The sequence below is a fragment of the Garra rufa genome, chromosome 2, assembly GCF_049309525.1.
Source record: "Garra rufa chromosome 2, GarRuf1.0, whole genome shotgun sequence".
NCBI classification, from domain to species: Eukaryota; Metazoa; Chordata; class Actinopteri; order Cypriniformes; family Cyprinidae; genus Garra; species Garra rufa.
Genome location: NC_133362.1, coordinates 67,403,437 through 67,423,759, shown reverse-complemented (window position 1 = coordinate 67,423,759; position 20,323 = coordinate 67,403,437). Strand labels below are relative to the sequence as shown.

The window sequence follows — 20,323 nt, the reverse complement described above, 5'->3', positions numbered from 1 at the left end:
ATGGTATACTAAAAATCCATATGAAAAAACTTACTTCTCACTGTTCTCAGGTATATTTATATGCGATTAAAATGCGATTAATTTCGATTAATTAATTACAAAGCCTCTAATTAATTAGATTAATTTTTTTAATCGAGTCCCGGCCCTAGTATATATGTGTGTGTGTGTGTGTGTAAACACCTTCATATTAGTAAATCACGTATTGCTTTGACAATTATTAGGCAATACAATGGAAAGCTTTTTTTATTACCTGTGCTACCTCCCTACAGCATACGTTTTCTCTTGGAGACAGCATGGTGCAGCGACCGCAAGTACACCTGTTGCAAAATTATTCTACGTTTATGAGTGAAAATGTTATGCCAATTTCAAATCAGACTTGTGCTTGTATGAGGGTTTTTGGTCGTCTTTTATTAGTTACCACCCGACACATCTCCCATCCGCGCTGCCCCAGGTTCGTCAACAATTTCCTCCGTAGTCCCCGGCAGGGGCTAATGGTTCAAATAGATAGGGCTGGGGACCTGCACCGCTATCCACCGTGTCTCCATTTAGCCCTGGGGATTCAGGAGGAGAGAAGTCCTCCACTTCAGCAGATCCCTGCGTACTGCTGCTACTGCAAACTTCAATGTCACTGTCCATCCACAATTTGAGTATTACGTGGGCGCGTAGATCTAGGCTACGTATGGAACTTTTTTTTCAACATAACATTATTTTCAATCATTTATACATTATATACACATTTATAGTGTGCATATAAACATAATTATATGTGACCCTGGACCACAAAACCAGTCATAAGGTTAAATTTTACAAAACTGAGATGCATACATCATTTGAAAGCTCAATAAATAAGCTTTCTGTTGAAAATTAGGAATCTGAGGGTGCAAAAAATCAAAATACTGAGAAAATCACCTTTAAAGTTGTCCAAATTAGGTTCTTAACAATGCATATTACTAATCAAAAATTACATTTTGATATATTTACAGTAGGAATTTTACAAAAAATCTTCATAGACATGATCTTTACTTAATTTCCTAATGATTTTTGGCATAGAAGAAAAATAAAAAATTTTGACCCATGCAATTTATTTTTGGCTATTGCTACAAATATACCCCAGCGACTTAAGACTGGTTTTGTTGTCCAGGGTCACATATTTATAGTGATAAAAATAATTGTGTATGTACAGTTATATTTTTTGAATGGAATTACAATTAATCTAATATATGCAACATGGTGTTCAATTACTTTTTAAAGAAGGAACTGTCAGTGCATTTCGCTGTAATTTAACTTTGCCAGCTAAACTTTTCCTCAGGTTTTATCTCTGAATTTTAGTCAGAGTCGGATTACTGACAGATAACACTTGCTCGCCCCCCTGCTTCTTCCTTGCCTTGCCCTGCCACGCCCCCTCCCCCTCCCTTCTGCTCGCAGCCATCCATGCCCATTTAAGTTGCATTTTTCAAAAAAATTCTGAGGTAGACTTGAGCTGAAAGAGGGGTGTTTCTTAACCCTTTAAAGGGGGGATTTCACTCCATATTTCAGAAGATACTTAGTACATTATTTTTTTAATTTTGGGGGGAATAAAATGTATAAAATTTGTGTAGCGCCCCCTACCTCTTTCTGTAATAGAATAGTAAGGGGCAGCACCAGGTTCAATAATCTAGTGCCCTAAGAGATGTAGTATTATGGGCCCCTCTGGAGTCACTGACTGAACTAATGTATAATAAAATGTTACTCTGAATAAATGGCTATACTTCACCTTTACTGTCTCTTATAAAACTCTTTTGAGTAAATAAAACACGTAGAATAAATAGAAAAATGTAAAGGATTTACTTAAATTTCAAATAAAGGATTGGAAAGTGTGAAATAGATAAACAAAATAAAGCAGTAGTTAAACAATAAAATAAATATCGAATTGATACAAATTTAAGCTCAAACGGGAAAAGTTACAAATGACTGAATTTCGGAAATGACCAGAAGGTCAAATACACTGAATAAATTGAGTAATTCAACACCATACCAAAATATAACTTTGGGTGTCAGATTATCCCTTTTAAATCTTTACAATGTATAAGCGCTGAATAACACTGTATGAACTTTTAAAACACTTGTGGGCCCACACACACACACAGTCATTCAAAACACACCCCGTTGCAGGCCTGGATCGTAGCTCGGGTTCGTGGTGGCCAGAGAAACTGAAAATTGGCCTCTCCACTCTCCTGAGCACAAATAAAATCAACAATATACCTCACTTTTGCGTGCGATGCAAACCCGCCATCGATCGGGGATCCCGTGTCCGGCCTCCGACAGCTCCTCCTCCTGCGTTGTCTCTGTCAGGCGATGTGAGTCACCCTCCAATGCAGCCAGAGGAATCCCAGACCTCACGGTGATCTGGGACGCTATCTGGTCTGTTTACGAGCGAATGGCGTAACCGCGGTGACGGAGAAACATACACGGAGAATACGAAAACAAACGATGTAACAAACTTAACAACCTGTGTTTACACACACTATATACACTTCAATTGATTAATACGATGGTTTATCGATTAATAAACTCCAATTACTGCAATCGTTAGCTCAGATCGGTCTGATTAGCTCTCTCGTTCTCCTCTCTCTCGCTCTCTCCCCCACTCTATCCTCCACTCTATCCTCATCCCTATTAACCACTCAAAATTTTCCATTTTCCCGGGAGGGAGGATCTTAACACTTTTAAACCAATGAAAATACAAACAACCTAACTTGTAGGGCAAAACCACGTTTTTCCCCATGTACACACCCATCTATCTTGCTACAAAGCACGGCATTCTTAAAGGGACAAGCACACATAATTTGTGACTCTGAAATATGAAGCGTTATGGTGCGTTCACACCGGACGCGACTTGCGCGGAAAAAACGCGCTATTCGCGCGTAGTTGAACGCTTGAACATTTGAGTTTACTCGCGTCATTCGCGCGTGACATTTTCTTCACAACAGACGCGAATTTGCGTCATGGGAGGGGTTTCTGCCACTCGTCAGTGGGAAAGTAGTTATAAATAGGTGAATGAGCTCAATTTGCCAGCTTTAGCTTGCTTGTAGTCTCAATATGTATGTATATGTAGGTCAAATTGAGTAAAGAGCATTTTTTAAAACTAACCAGATTGTCCGACCTCTTCACTCACTTTCTTCCTAGCAAGATCCTTTTAATTCCTGTTTCTACAAAAGTCCAAAGATGTATCGTACAGCTCCGAGTGACCACAGACAGCAACGGTGATTTTGTCCTCCATTGTTGTTTCGGATTTCTGCCTCCGTCACTACTAGAGTAAGCTCCTGATTGGTTAACGCGGCGCGGATTTTCGCCAAAGTTCAGATTTTTGAACTCACGCGTTTCGCATGATTCGCGCGAATGGCGCGGCAATCGCTTGAAACGCTCAATGCGCGCCGCTTCATTCGCGCTATTCGCGCCGCAGGATGGCTATTCGCGTCTTTGCATTGACTTAACATGTAAATCACTCGCGCTTGCCGCTTCATTTGCGTCCGGTGTGAACGCACCTTTAGACTCCATTAACATTTTAGCTCTGAATGAGAGGCTAAATAAACAAACACAGAGAATAAAACAATATAACCCACAACATACTAGAATTAAATTCTAGTGGGTTACATATATAAACAGATCCCTCTGTAAAAACCTTCAGGATATAGACAGGAATAAAAATGTTGGTGTGTGTAAGTGCTACTAAAGTGGAGATTTATGGCTCAACGATGGAGAAAAAAAAACGAATTTAGAAAAAACATCCTAATTGAAATCTATTGACACAAATAGAAACAGTGCTATAAAAGAAACACTTAACTGTGTCTTTTGGATTTTTTCATTCCACTAGTCAGAAAAACACTATGAAAACCCAAAAAGCCCAAAATCTCAAACTTGACATGAAAAAAAGAAGTGTATATTTAAGCACTTTTATGTATGTATGTTTATTTAAAAAAAACTTTCCAGGGCCTTGAATTATTATTATTTTTTCAAATTCAAACCTTCAAGGATTTCAAGAACCCTGGATTGCTTTTGCTTTTCTCCTTGCCTGTTTGGTTCCATGGTCTTCTTACAAGTGCTATAAGGGGGCTTTCAAAAAATGTTCTGGTACTGATTTTAACCAATCTCAAAATCCAATATTTTCATGCCATTACTTCTTACCCACCTAAACATACCCTGAATCTCTAGCATTCTGTTAGCATGCAGATCAGTTATCATAACAAACTACAGCCAATCAAAAACTGGTCAGCCTTTTAAACATCCCCTCTGTTTGTGCTCCAACTTAAAAAAAAAAAAAGAAAGGAAAAAAGTTGACTTGAAAAGCTACTGAAAGTGAATTAATTGCTTTTACATGCTTTTCAAGGACCCAAGTGTTTCCTATTTTTTCCAGAGTGAAGGCAGCTGTGCTTTTTGAAGTTGCTTCTTTTTTTAAACATCTTCCCGCATTTTGGCAGTTTCTTGCCAGAATGAGATTGCGTATGTCTTTTCAGAGCTATTTCACATGTGAATCTCTTCTCACACTGAAGACATGAGAAGGGTCTTTCCGTAGTGTGAACTCTCAGGTGCGTATAAAGCGTTCTTTTATGTCTGAAACTCTTTCCACACAGAGTACAGGCGAAAGGCTTCTCACTGCTGTGAATTCGCATGTGGACTTTAAGGCTTCCTCTTCGAGTGAAGCTATTTCCACACTGTTGGCAGGTGTAAGGCTTCTCTCCGGTGTGAATCCTCATGTGGTCTGTAAGGCTTCTTTTTTCAGTGAAGCTGACTCCACACCGTTGGCAGGTGAAAGGTTTCTCTCCTGTGTGAATTCTAATGTGACTCTTGAGGTTTCCTTCATGTGTGAACGTCTTTCCACACTGATGACACAAAAAAGGCTTCTGTCCAACATGAGTTGTTATGTGCCTTTTAAAGCGTTTTATGTCTGTGAAACCCATTTTACACAGATGACATCTAAAAGAGTACTCTCTTAAATGAATCCTCATGTGCTTTCTAAGGTTTCCTCGACGCGTGAAAGTTTTTTCGCACTGATCACATTTGTAAGGCTTCTCTCCAGTGTGGATTCTCATGTGAGTCTTTAGATTTCCTTTTCGTTTCAAGGTTTTTCCACAAAGTTTGCAGATGTGAGGGCTTCCTCCAGTGTGAAGACTCATGTGAGAATAAAAGGTTTCTTTATGTGTGAAACTCTTTCCACAATGACTACATACAAATGGCTTTTCTCCAGTGTGAGTCCTCATGTGAATCTTTAGACTACTTCTTCGTGCAAAGCTCTTTCCACATTGTTGGCAGGTGAAAGGCTTCTCTCCGCTGTGAATTTTCATGTGGTCCTTAAGGTGTCTTTTTTCATTGAATCTCTTTCCACACTGTTGGCAAATTAAATCAGTTTTTGTATCAGTCTTCTCTCTTTCTTGAGAGGAAGTCTTTTCAGTCAAGAACTGTAAAGAACTAAATGATTTTTCTCCAGTTATGAAATGATTTTTCTCAATCATTTCTTTTTCTTCAGTTTCATTCAGGTCTTCACTTTCCTCTTTCAGTGCCATCAGGTCTAAGGCAAAAAAAAAGACAAACATGTTAACCTCAGTGTAATTGCAAAAAGAAAGACAAACTTTTTAGACATTTAAAGTTGAAGTGATATGGGTAAATAAAGTGCAGAATTTTATAAAATTTTAAACATTAATAGGATTTAAAAAACAAAACAAAAACAAAGACATCCAGCTGGACAGAGCAAATAATTGTTAGTCTGAAATAAATAAGTGTCAAGTTTTATACGTCAATAAGAACAATACATGTACCAAGTTTAATCAAAATGATGCATGATAAACTCTGATGTGTGTACAATTTAATGACTTTTTAAATATGTTAAGGGTCCTAACAGCTACCAAAGACATAATGATAATCCTTAGAAGAACAACAGGGCACTGGGACCTGTGTGTAAAGAAGGCAGTCATCATCAGGGCCCATTCTTGTCAGCGTTTTCCTTGATTATCAATAGACTTCACTATTATAGTGATGATACTTACTGGAGTGATTATTGGAAATATTCTAATTTGAAATAATTGCAAACACTGCACTGTATCACAGTACGTGTATAAAAGATGCATAAAAGGTTTTTTGACAAACAAATTTGTTTTGCTTTATCTATTTATTTATAATTTCACTACAAAAGTAATAGAAATGGCTTTCAAATGAACTGACACTACACACAAACCATCCGCAAAATGTGTGACTCAAGCTTTTTGGCATCAACTCAACTTGCTGTGTTTGGACGAGGAGGGATGCTGCCAATGACCCCAAGAACACCCTCCCTACCGTCAAATATGGAGGTGGAAACATTATGCTCTGGGGGTGTTTTTCTGCTACAGGGAGAGGACAACTGCACCTCATCAAATGGAAGATGGACGGGGCCATGTACCGTCAAATCTTGGGTGAGAACCTCCTTCCCTCAGCCAGGGCATTAAAAATGGGACGTGGATGGATATTCCAGCATGACAATGACCCGAAACACACGGCCAAGGCAACAAAGAAGTGGCTCAAGAATAATCCCATAGAAAACCTGTGGAGGGAGCTAAAGGTTTGAGTTGCAAACGTCAGCCCTGAAACCTTAATGACTTGGAGAGGATCTGCAAAGAGGACTGGGACAAAATCCCTCCTGAGGTGGGCAACTACAAGAAACGTCTGATTGCCAACAAGGGTTTTGCCACCAAGTTTTGCGAAGGGGTCAAATACTTATTTCACTTTAGAATTTTTTTTTAAATGCCTTTTTCTTTTCTTTTTTGAACTTTTATTGACAACAGTCAACATAAATACAAACAATAACAACAGTCCTGAGATTGGGCCCGAGCTCACAAATAAAGATATATATGGTTACAATAAAGATCTGAGGAAAAAATAAAAATACATAGACAAACTTCAATCAAAAATACAAACATAAAAGAGACATAAATGGCCTATCCAACAAGGCTTTGAACTGGTCCCCATCTTCTTTCAAAGATGTGAGTCTTCAGCTGTAGTTGTGCTGTCAACTGTTCCATTGAATATAACTGTCTGATTTTTTGTATCCACTGTGAGACCGTGGGTGGTTCAGGTTTCAACCAATAAGTTGTTATCATTTTTCTTGCAGCCATTAGTAAGAGATGTAGCAACGTTTTCTGATCATGGGACAGATAATCCGGGAATTTGTCCAGTAAAAAGGTTAAAGGGTCCCAGGAAAGATTCACTTTAAGGAGCTTTTCTACAAGCCCCCTAACTTCAATCCAAAAGTGTTGAACAATGGGACAGTCCCAAAATATGTGCGTTTGATCACCCACAAGTCCACAGTTTCTCCAGCACTTATCGCTGCCCCAACTCCCAGAGCGGAAAGACTTTAGTGTTGTCCTGAAAAATCGGATTTTAGACTTCCAGTCAAACTCCTTCCACATTTGACTCCCCACCCCCTTATGGCAACCAGAACAAACACCCACCCAAGTATCATCATCCAATGTCACATTGAGTTCCATTTCCCATTGTTGTTTTATATGTTGGGTATTATCTGACATATCCATAATCAGTTTGCAATAAATTAAGGACACTTGTTTTTTCATTACACCATTGTTTTCAATCAGATGAATCAAATGTTTTTCTATGTTTGTTGGTTCTCTTCTGAGCTGATCCCAGTCCTTATGTTTTGTTAAATAGTCCCTTATTTGTAAATATCTGTAATGGTCCCCTAAGGGTAGATTAAATTTGTTTCTTAGTTGGGCGAAGGTTTTCATTACATTTCCCTCAAAGAGTTGGTTTACAGTGACAAGCTTTTTCTCCGCCCACTTATCAAAGCCCCTGTCCGTTAGAGATGGAAGAAATTCAATATTCCTGCTTATGGACATGGCTCGCGAGAGGGCCACCAATCCTCTTGATTGTTTTTGTACCTGGTTCCAGATTTTTAGAGTATTTTTAACCCATAAATTTTCGATCTTCACCATCTTCTGTGTCTCTAGACCAAGAAATGGGAGCCACGATAGAGATATTCCAGGCATTGACTCCTCCTCCATGGAGACCCATATTGTTTCTGGATCACGAATGATCCAGGCCACGATTGCTTTTATTTGGGCAGCCCAATAATACATTTTTATGTTAGGCAACCTCAGGCCACCATTATCCTTGTCTGACATCAGAATTTTAAGGCGCACTCTTGGCCTTTTGTTTTGCCAAATAAATTTTGAAATGCTTTTTTCTAATGATTTGAATGCAGATTGTGGTACAAAAACAGGGAGGCTTTGAAATATGAACAATAATCTTGGTAGAACATTCATTCTAATACATTCAATTCTTCCTAGGAGAGAAAGTGGAAGTACGTCCCATCTATTCAAATCAGTTTTGATTTCCCTAAATAATTTTTCATGATTAGATGAAAACAACTGAGTGGTCTTAGGGGTAATTGTTACTCCCAGATATTTAAACCCCTGTGTGGAGTGTCTAAATGAGACCAAATTATCTAACTGTGATGGCCAGTTCCCAACAATCATTAATGCTTCAGATTTGTTTGTATTAACCTTATATCCCGATACAGTACTATACTCATTAAGGCTTTGGAGCAGGGCAGGAATGGTGGTAATAGGATTTTCCAAAAATAATAAAATATCATCAGCAAAAAGAGACAGATTATGAGGAGCATTGGTTTCATCTCTTATTCCCTGTATGAGAGGACTGGATCTAATCAGTTCGGCCAGCGGCTCTATGCTAAGTGCAAATAAAGAGGGGGAAAGAACTTCCCCCTGTCTAGTGCCACGTCCCAGTGAGAAAAAATCAGAGCAGTGGCCATTAACCCTTACTCGTTACCTGGGGTCTTTATAAAATATTTGAATCCATTTAATAAAGGTGTCATTAAAACCCATATGTTTGAGAGTCTGCTGTAGAAAGGCCCAATCCACTCTGTCGAACGCTTTCTCAGCATCTAAGCTGAGAAGCATTGATGGGGTGTTCCTTTTTTGCGCTATTATTTGGAGATTTAAGGCTCTTCTGACATTATCTGTTCCTTGTCTGTGTGCAATGAAACCAGTCTGGTCAGGTTTTACAAGTTTTCTTATGTGGTTTTGAATTCTGTTTGCAATGATGGCCGTAAGTATTTTCAGATCAACACATAGAAGGCTGATGGGACGATAAGAGGTACAGAGTGTTGGGTCTTTGCCCTCTTTATGGATGACACTAATAATGGCTTCAGACCATGACCGGGGGGGAACACCTTCTGAGAGCGCATAATTGTAGACCTTATGCAGAATTGGAGTCAGCTCTTTTTCAAACACTCTGTAATATTCTCCAGGGAGTCCATCCACTCCTGGAGATTTGTTATTTTTAAGTTTCATAATGCTTTTTTTAATTTCTTCTTTTGTAATTGGGCTTGTTATTTGGTCAGCTTCCCCCTCGGTCAGTTTACTAAGATTAATTGATTTAAGCAGATCTTCAATCTTTTCCATCTTATTTGGGCAGTCCTCTTCCCTATATAACTCCTGGTAGTAGCTGGCAAATGCCTTTGTAATATCCTTCGGCTGCTGCATCATATCCCCAGATTTTGGGCATTTTATTTTATGCACCACTCTGCTTGATTGCGATTTACGCAGCTGAAATGCTAACAGGCGACTAGCCCTATTTCCAAATTCATAATATTTTTGGTTTGTGAATCTCAGCTGCCCCTCTGCTTTGTAGGTTAACAAGTTGTTCAGTTGTCGTCTAGTCTCTTTTAGTTTGTCCAGTAAGTCATCCTTCCGAGTTGTCTGAAATTCTCTTTCCAATGCTCTGATTTTGTTTTCTAATTCTAATTGTTCTGCAATTCTCTCTTTTTTTAATCTAGAACAAATTGCAATAATATTGCCCCTTAGGACACATTTGGCTCCCTCCCATAACACTGTTGGAGACACTCCATCCTTATCATTAAATTCAAGATAGTCAATAATGCTTTTTTGTAACTCTTGTTTAACTATTTCTTTATTTAATATAGATACGTTGGCTCTCCAATATTTAAAATTGTTATTTGGGCTCATCTTTAATTTCAAACATACTGGAGCATGGTCTGAGATGGTGATTACTTCTATATTACATTCAGTGGCTCTAAAGGAGTCTGCTCCCGACATTAGGACCATATCCAACCTTGAGTGGGTACAGTGAACCTGTGAGAAAAAGGTAAAATCTCTCTCCTTGCGATGTAAGCTGCGCCAAACATCTACCAAGCCTAACTCCCCCATCAGTGTTAAAAGAGCCAGAGATTTTTGGGATTTTGAACCTGAACCAGCAGGGAGCCTATCAACAGCTGCTCTCAAAACACAATTAAAGTCTCCTCCAATCAGAATAATCCCTTCTGCTTTATCTGCTATCAATGATGCCATCTTCTTGAAAAAATTTGGGTTGTCCTCATTTGGAGCATATAAATTAAGCAAAGTTATTTTAATGCCCCCTATACTTCCAATTACCATCACATACCGCCCCCTCTTTATCACAGAAATTTTTCTCATGAGAAAAATAAATAGATTTATTGAAAAGAATTGTGACACCCCTCTTTCTCCCATTGTGATATGAAGAGCTATATTGCTGGTCAACCCATTCCCTCCTCAGCTTCAAATGCTCCTTTTCTGAAAGATGTGTCTCCTGAAGCATAGCTATAGCACAGTTAAATTTCTTTAATTGGTTAAGTACTTTTTTCCTCTTAATGGGGCTACACAGCCCTTTAACATTATAAGTAACACAAATTAGATTGTTCATCTCGTATTATCAGGGTTTCTGCAGATATGAACAAGTGAAATGTAAGACTTTTTAAGACCTTTTTAATACCACCTTATATCAAATTTAAGACCTAAACCTGTAAATGAAATAGATATTATATTACATGCATATATGTAATATTTAATGTGTTTAATGTAAAAAGTAAACAATTTCATGGCTGTCATAAATTAAATTTATTACTACGATATACAGTGAACTTTTCATATCAGCAGATACTATTCCACACAAAATATCCCCATAAAAGTACCACTAGAAATATCTGATGTGAAAAAAAATTGTGAAGCAATATTTTCATCAGTGCTCTATTAGCTTTTACATCTTAAATCTGCATATTTGATTTACCTTTATAAAGGCCTTTTTCTTTACTTTTGAAATGTATGCATTACCTTTGAAATTTATTTGAAATTCTAAATGGCTATTAGCAGTGAGATTACATAATTTACACTGCAAAATTAAAAGTGAGATTAATGTTTTAAATACATTTATTGATTTATAAATATATAAATTAGAAATGTTGGGTGTGGAGGCATACTTTTAAACACACTACCAGCAGGTGGCGGTAAGTCACTTCATGAGCGAGTTATTTCAACTGATTCGAGCAAAACGCTGAATCATAGCAAAATGTTGCTAGGAGAATGCTTCTGCTGCGATCCTTGTTTGGAACTATTTTCGTTGGTGAAACAGAACAAAACAGTGAAAATATTTTGTCTAATATGTAAGTAACTACTTGACTAACTACTTGTTTATTGAGCTAAAATTAATGTAACATTTGTATTTGTGAGAATATTCAGCAAAAAGCTCATTTGGTATATTACTGAACTAACTTATATCATGTTATAAATAAACTATACATTTAAAATTTTTACCTCAGTGTGTTTCTTTAGAATGCTGTTACATTCATTTGTTTTAAAGTATGTCACAAATAGACCTAGGGTTGCCACCCGTCCCTTAAAATACGGAATCGTCCCGTATTTGAAAATGAAATTGCGCGTCCCGTTTTGAATCAATACGGGACGGGTTTTGTCCCGTATTTTTTTATAATTTTTTTAAAAGCAGCGTCTCATGCGGTTAATCACTGCAGTAAAGCCAGCTGCGGTTCAGAAAAACACGGTCAAGCCAGCCGCGATTGATTTTAAGTGTGCGCGCATATTACAGTGATTACAGTAGTTTCAGAAACAACACAGAGAGAACGCACTTGCAGAGCGCTTTTCATTTAGACGCCCAGGACTGAGAGATAATACTACAAAATGCTCGTGAATTTTTACTTACTTATTTATTTGCATTTCTGCTTTAATATCCGTTTTATTTATTGATGTACTTGACGGTTCTTTTCTGAGAAATGGGACATTATTAGACTTTAGAGTCTAATAAGTAGAAAAAAACCAATGATCAGTTCTTATTCAGGACGGCCCATATTATATGCAAAACTCATATGAAACCTTTTTACTGCAGCATTTTTGAGATATGGGACATTATTACATTTTAACGGGGTATATAGACCCCATTTCTAAAAAGTAGAAAAAAAACAATGATCAGTTCTTATTCAGGACGTCCCATATTATATGCACAACTCATATGAAACGGCAGCATTTTTTAGATGACCCCCCCCCCCCCCCCCCCGAATGCGTCCCTTATTTTTGGGTATTAAAAGTGGTAACCCTAAATAGACCAGAATATCCATTATCAATTTCTGTTTATGTTGAATGTATTAAAATATAAATCTTTCTTGCCTTTCGATGCTTCGCTAGTTGTTTTGTCACTTCAGATTTAATCAGGCGGTTTATTCGGTCGGGCAAGTAAAAAAAAAAATTTTTTAAAGTATCTCCAAGGCTGGCGGTCAGCTAGCTTGACCTATATTTATTATTATTATTGAGAACATTATATACAGAAAAAGATAGTTTGACCTGTATTCTGCTACTGCGATTCTGTCTGAAGACGCAGTAACTTCCGCAGGGGGAGAAAAAAATCTACAGTTGTTAGCAACTGGCCTTAGCCAAGCCCTATATTCAGTTTTTTCAAGCTAAGTATCGCTAAACTTGCACTTCCCCATAGCTAAAAAGTTAAATCCATTTTTCTTCTGTGGTGCAATCCGAGAGAGACTCGCACCAATAACAGAAAGCTGATTGGCTATTGCATGTTGGTCTCATTTGTAGTTTAAATACAGCAAATTATATTTGGAATAGTGAAATAAAGAACTACAACACCACGGAAACAACAAAAAGAGAATTTAAATGAGCATTAGAGGTAGCGTTACATGGACATCGGAAAAATAAGACCTATGAGAAATTATTTAAGACCTAGAACAGCGAATTTAAGACTTTTTAAGGCCTAAAATTTAGATTTTTAAATTGTAGACTTTTTAAGACTTTTTAAGACCCCGCGGAAACCCTGATTATGAACTTATTCATCATGAAACACAAAGAAAAATGTTTTTTACATATTAGCATTAGTTGGCCCATTTTCAATCTCAGGACATGAAGAACATTAACAACATAAAACAACAAAAATGAACAAAACAATATAGGCTTCCACATACCAGACTGGATCAGTCAGTTATCAAACCTGAAAAATCCAGTCCCCGGTGTTCCCTGGGCAGAGGGTGGTGACTGGTCCTCTGTGGAAAACGAAACTAAACGTTTTGCGTCGTTGTGTCCGGCTCTCAGAGCAGTCCGTTGCACGCCAAGCCGTGAAAAGATGAAATTCCACTCGCTTTTCCTCCCGCCCCGTCCGGCGTTAAAACAGTTTATTATAATTCTCCTAACTGGTATCAGTCTCAAACATCAGATGAACTCGGCGAAGAAACAAAAAAGAAAAAAGAAAAGAAAGAAACAGCTCACTCCTTTGTGGTGAAAAAGGATTCAATCCCTGCATATGAACGTGTTTGCGGGCCGCTCCATGCTCTCGCTCCCGCAGTGCTCCATCCGCGTCGGGACAGCTCCGCTTCCAGTCGCTCCCTCTCATCCACGCGCACCTTCATCCCCATCTTCTCAAGTACAGGTTGAGCATCCCACATCGTCGGAAAGGTTTTCTCACCGTCTTCTAGGGCCACTCTCAGCTGTGCAGGAAAAATACACCTGGCTCTGATGTTCTTCGCCCTCAGCTGCTTAACTGCGTCACGCACAAGCGATCTTTTCTTCTGCAGTTCGGGAGAGAAGTCGTGGTCCAAGTATATCTGCCCTTCTTTGTACATTACTTTTTTTTGCTCCCATGCTTTCCTTAGAATAGTCTCTTTGACGGAGTAGTCCAGAAACTTTACAATCAAGGATCGCGGAGCAGCATCTGGATTTTTAGACCTGGCGGTGAGTGCTCTGTGAGCTCTCTCGATGCTGATGTTCATCTCTGGGGGTAGTTGAAGGGCAGATTTAAGCAGCTTTTGTACAAAAAGTTTTACATCTTTTCCCTCGCTTCCCTCTGGCACACGGTAGATTCTCAGGTTGTTTCTCCGTAGTCTGTTCTCCATGTCCTCGCAGCGCACAGTCAGGTGCATGTCGCGCTGCAACAGGTGCCGGATGGCCTGCTCATGGCGCTTCACAGTGTCCTCGTTAGCGCTAATGCGGTCCTCCGCCTCCGTGGTTCTCTTTTCCAAATTTGTCACTTCATCTTTTAGTCCCTTAAAGGCCGTTTCTAGTCTCGTTAAGGAGAGCTGAGTTTGCGTGTGTCCTTCTTGATTGTCTTTCCTCATTTTCTCGAGTTCCTCCAATATTCATGACCCAGAATCGTGCGTGCTAGCATCCGCCGCCGCAGGTGAACACGATGCTTGTTTCAGAGTCAACTGTTTCAAATTGTCCCCTTTGTCTTTAGCTTGGTCCTGTTTTTGCGACCCCTTACCTCTCAGGGACGATGCCATATTGTCTGAGTGAAGATTCGCCGAGTTTTGTGTAGTTTAGTTAGGAAATATATTCGTATATGAACGGAGCAAGTTCTTCAAGCTGCTGCTAGCAACATGACATCACCGGAAGTCGCTTAAATGCCTTTTTCTGGATTTTTTTTTTTTGTTGTTTTTCTGATTATCACTGTTCAAATATAGATATTCACTGTTTTCTGATTATCACAGTGGGCAAACGTACAAAATCAGCAGAGGATCAAATCCCTTTTTTATTTAGGGGTTCAAGAGAGTAGTGCTGAAACTATAGACTGTAAAACAAGAGGGACGCTGCTTCCTTCCATTGTAATGAGCCGAGAGTAAATCGGCAATTGGCGCTCAAGTTCTCGTCAATCTTTAGCTTCGCTCATGGTTCGCCTCCAGGAGCTTGGCTGTTTTCAGAGAAAATCGTAAAGCTGTATCTTTCTTTTGTAAATATAATAAAACTAAAGACTTTTGGAGATATGAAGGATGCAGTACTACTCTATAGGTACTCAAGATAAACAAGATTGGATGAAACTGTGTGTGTTATGACCCCTTTAAAAACACAATAATACACAATATATTGTAGGGCTGGCCTAGAATACTCGATTATTCGAATATTCGTTTGGTGGGTTGGCCTTCAATTTTCAATTTTGAGATTCAAATATTCTTTTTTTTTTTCAAACACCTGGCATCCCCCGCAAAACAGTTTTCATTCACGCTTAAATATGAATCGGCTCAGTGCTGATGCAGTCTGTGTCCGATGACAAAGAGGAAGAAGAACACAGAGACAGCACAAAGAAACAGATGGAACAAAATTTGAAAGACGCTACTAAATTACAGCTGGCCAAAAAACAGTGACCGCTAACCTAAACTGGAATTAGAATTTTCTCAAAAGCTGGCTACATCGTAAATAAGACCCGCAGTTCCCTTTTACCCGAATATGTGGACAAACCCATCTTCCTCACACACAACATGAAAAGAGTGTAGGTAGTAGTGATGCGGGTGGATAAAGCTCATCCGTGTATCTTCAGTAGATAGACTAATTAGTTCTGATTGTGATTTATTTGAAAGAAGGAATTTGTAAAGAAACTGTTTGTTTATTGAAATGTGAGCTGTCAGCCTAACATTACCTTGTTCTATTTAGCCTATTACAGTTTGTTTTATTCTATATAAGGGAATTCATTTCATTTTATTGAAACTGTTTGTTAATTAAAATGCGTGATGCTGTTATTGAATGTATGCTACCGTTTACTTTATTTATTACAGTTCTAAACTTCGTTCAATTATTTTTCGTTCTTCTTTTACTTAAATAGCCTAGCCCTTACGGTGTCAGTAATTACTGTGCTGCTCATTTCTGATTTGGGAGTGATTTGTTTGTTTTTAACTAAATTTAATGCAATATTTTTCCATAACTGTTATTTCAATTGTGTTGGAATAAATATGTGACCCTGGCCCACAAAACCAGATTATATAAATCATAATTTAAAGAAATTGACCTTATGGTTCTGTGGTCCAGGGTCACATATAATTCACTAAAATGTTTTTAATCTTAAAAGTATATCATGTACACACAATACTCAAGCATCAAGTTATAAAGTTAGGAGGTCATTTAGTTTGAAGATGGGTGTTTTTGACATATGACTTGTTTAAAAACATTGAACATTGAAATATCGATATTTACTGTTTTTACTAATTACATTCATATATGTTAATATAATATTTTTGTCTTCTTGACTAAGGTAAGAAATATATAATACATTGGATTTCTTTCTAATAAGAAGCATTTACAAATGTCTCTCCCACTGCCACTGCCATCTTATTTCTTCATAAAAGTTGCAGGAGTTTCCAGGAGTAAAAGGCACATAGGCGTTTTCAATCAGTCTGACAGGAAACAAAGTTTTCAAGACACTGGTTGGATACAGTGAGTTCTTTTGAGCAGGAGTTCCCAAACTTTAACCATAAGTACCCCCATAGAGTCACAATATCTTGAGAATATTACCACTTTCATCAGTAAATGGCAGCAAAGAACCACTTATTGGCTCATCAGTTATTTCCACTGTCATGTCATTTATAGATGTCTTATTTACATTGTGTCTATGCTTCGTTATAATGAAAGGAGTTGTGTAAGACTGTATAAAAATATAATCACCCACTTTTTGTTAGTTGCATAGTTAAGTGATTAGGCAATTAATAACGAGGGTCATATGCATCATTTAAGTTATAAATTTTTATTTAATGCACGACATAATGAATGAATAACATCTCAGCTGCACTTGAAGGCACACTCATAATGCATAATTAAAAAATATCACTTATTTTAGTTCAGCTTTAAATGAAAACCAACCTGTCTGTTCCTCAGTATCTTCTTGTTTCAGACTGAATACTTCTGCAATCCTTATGTCTTCACGCTCCTCTTTAATAAGCGCCATCTTTAGTGTGACTTGTGGATCTCAGTTGCTTCACCAGGAGTTTTTCCGTGTTTGGACAATCTGTCATGATTAAAAAGAGAAGAAAAAAAATTACAGAAAGAAAAATGTATCCAAACTACATCTCTGGGTGCATCTTAATGAAAAAAAGTGTTGTGAGTCACATTTATAAAGATTTTCTGATTTTTCAAAACAAAAAACAAATTAATAATACATTTTTTTTTCTTTTACATGACATCTAGAGTATATTACCTCGAATGGAAATGGTGACATCTCATGTTAGTAGACAGAAGTACAGAGAAAGAAATCAATGTTCGATGGTTTCTTTTTTCACAGAAAGAGCAACTGTAATCTAGATTCACATTAAGTCGCTGAAATGTTTCTTTCACATGATTCTCCATCACTATTTGCCAGTGACCGAAATCAGGTTTACTATAAAATAAATAAATCAGTATATAGGGAACGAATTGAGACACATCTTTTCTGTATCACCTGCTGATGCGTTTTAATCTCACCAATAACGTACATTAACGTCAGATAAATCATTGCAGTCTTACATTAAATAATCTCTAAACCAATTACGTCTCGTGCAAACAGCCTACACGGTTAGCGTTTATTTAAAACTTTGAAAGTTATAAAACACAAACCTTTCTTCAGCTGCAGGAGCGCGACGCATCCTTATGACGTCACATCGCCAAACCAAAATAAAAGTCCGGTTCAAAAGATAAAATCTCCAAAGTTTAAGGAAAGATTGTGTAGCACAAGATTCACTCTAAAAGGCAAAACAGTCATGTTTGAATGCAGAAACCATTTATACAAAGGTTTATCAATAAGATTAAATATTAAATAGAGACACACTAGGAGCTGATTCAAATGCACCCTGGGATTTAGTTTGCATTGATTTTTCTTTCTATTATTTATTCTCATCTTAAACAGGACAAAGCGTCCAAACACACAGAAAAACTCCTGGAGAATCAACAGAGATCCATGTGACACACTATTATAGAGATGACGTTTATTAAAGAGGAGAGTGAAGACATGAGGATTGAAGAAACATTCATCAAACATGAAAATAATGAGGAACAAACAATGATGGATTTTATTAAAAAGGAGAGTGAAGACGGGAAAATTGAAGAAGCATTTAGAGTCAAACGTGAAGATACTGAAACAAACAGATTGGTTTTTTATTCTCAAAGCTGAAATGAATTGTATTTATGAATAATGTCACAGGAGCGTAGAAATGTAGATACATTCAACAAAAGTGTTGAGATCACATGACAAATACTAATACTGCCTTCAAGTGCAGCTGAGAAGATCCTGCTTTCACACTGGCCATTTGTTATGACATCATTCAAGTTGTAACAATAATATGGAATTAGCCTAAACAATATTTGAAATTAGTTTATTTCTGTAAATTTAAATCTGCTTCTAATATTAAAAACATTACAAGCAAATCTTGAAATGTATGTAATCACATTTGGCTACTGCATGCTCTCTACATTTGTTCATTTAAAGCTATTTGATAAGCAAATAAAACAGACAGTGGACACTAAAGCTACTAAATCTAAATTAATCCACATACAACTGTAAAGTGTTACATTAGTGTTAAATTTTCTCTATCCACACTAGCGGTTTCAAGCATTTTCCAAAACTTTCTCATCTGCACTGAAATGTCAGAAAAGTTAAATTTGCCTTACTGCGAATGCGTAAAACCTCATAAAACCTCACTGAGACAACAGATCATACCTATTCATGCAATTCTTCTAATAAGATCATTTATTTTTACTGAAATATCTATTTTATGGTTGTTATTTTTAGAATAAGACAATGTAGGACGTACAGAAAACAGTACAAAGTAAGAAAGGAAAGGAAGGAAGGAAAGGAAAGGAGGTGAAGTGAGGCCAAGTATGGTGAGCCATACTAGGAATTTGAGCTCTGCATTTAACCCATCCAAGTGCACACACACAGTAGTGAACACACACACACACACACACACACACACACACACACACACACACACACACACACACACACACACACACACACACACACACACACACACACATACACATCCATCCACATTTACATACACTGCCACAGTGTCATAGTTTTATGCACATATTTAATGTATGTGTATAATGTTAACTATGTATATTCATGTATTTACGTGTTATTTCCTTTTATTTTATGTGTTGTGGACGTGGATCTTCAGGATCTATGGCGCAGTCTCTGGAGGACTGAACGCGTTTTGATGTCCGTTTGTTCACATATATATTTATATATATTTTTTCCTTGGATTAAACGTTTACCTTGCACTTCAACATCAACATTTGGACTTGGTCTTGTAACTTTTGTATTTTGTATAATTTTTGTTTTATGTGTGTTTTGAGTAACGGATGGAACTTTCACGCTATACCGAGTTTAAACCATGTTCATAAATGTGACAGGATTAAAAGCCTGTCTGGCGCCCGAACTCTATCATAATTTTTTTTGTGTGTGTGAAATAATTTTTGTTACGTGACTTGGCAAACTAAGAGACTGTTTTTCCTAATGCTGGGGACACACTACACGACTAGTAGAAGCATTCTAAGACTGACCTGAACACACTTAACGATTGCTTCCACCGACTGGAACCGATTTTAGTCTTTGACAATCGGAAAGGAGCACAAACCTAATGACTGAGTCACTCCACTACACAACACACTTAACGATTGGTGAGTCACGACTGGACAAATTCTGCCAAACCCCAAATTTAAAAAAAAAAAAAAATACAGTGTAGGCTACTCCAACCGCAGCATCTACCCGCGCTCCCTCAGCCGCACCAAAATACAACACCGGTACTTTATTTGACACCAGTTTTACCTATTGAAACGTTGTAACGCATTTTTATTATAATATGTCTTTTCAAATGCCTAGGTCTGTTTAATTTCCTTAATTATAACATTTCTAGCACTACTTTTAAAAGGTTTATTCAAGCAATAATATATAAATGATCTCATGTATGCTTGTCTAAAATCAGTGATTAGAAACGAATTGGTTCCAGGTAAAATGGTATTTTTTTCTTTACATTTACGGAGAATGAAGCGAACGAAATTAAACATTACTTAATAAATTCGAGGCACTATAATTTTCTTATCCATTTGATACAACTGTTATAGCTATACAATTAATATATATAGAATAATTGTACTTCGTCATATTCGTGATTTATGAAATTATAGCCTATATGAAAACTTCGTTTTGAAGTAAAGCTATTCGTTTTGTTTGTATATTTATTATGAAGAAAATTCGTTAACCTAGC

General features: G+C 37.4%; 1 protein-coding gene across 1 annotated transcript; it reads right to left on the bottom strand.

Moving 5' to 3' along the window:
- Positions 1 to 4,361: 4,361 nt before the first annotated feature.
- Positions 4,362 to 17,025, bottom strand: LOC141326059 (uncharacterized). The gene is made up of 3 exons (XM_073834761.1): positions 16,941 to 17,025; positions 4,966 to 5,545; positions 4,362 to 4,905 (listed from the first exon to the last, which is right to left on the bottom strand). The coding sequence occupies exons 1-3, from the start codon at positions 17,023 to 17,025 to the stop codon at positions 4,362 to 4,364; spliced, it is 1,209 nt and encodes a 402-aa protein (XP_073690862.1).
- Positions 17,026 to 20,323: the final 3,298 nt, after the last annotated feature.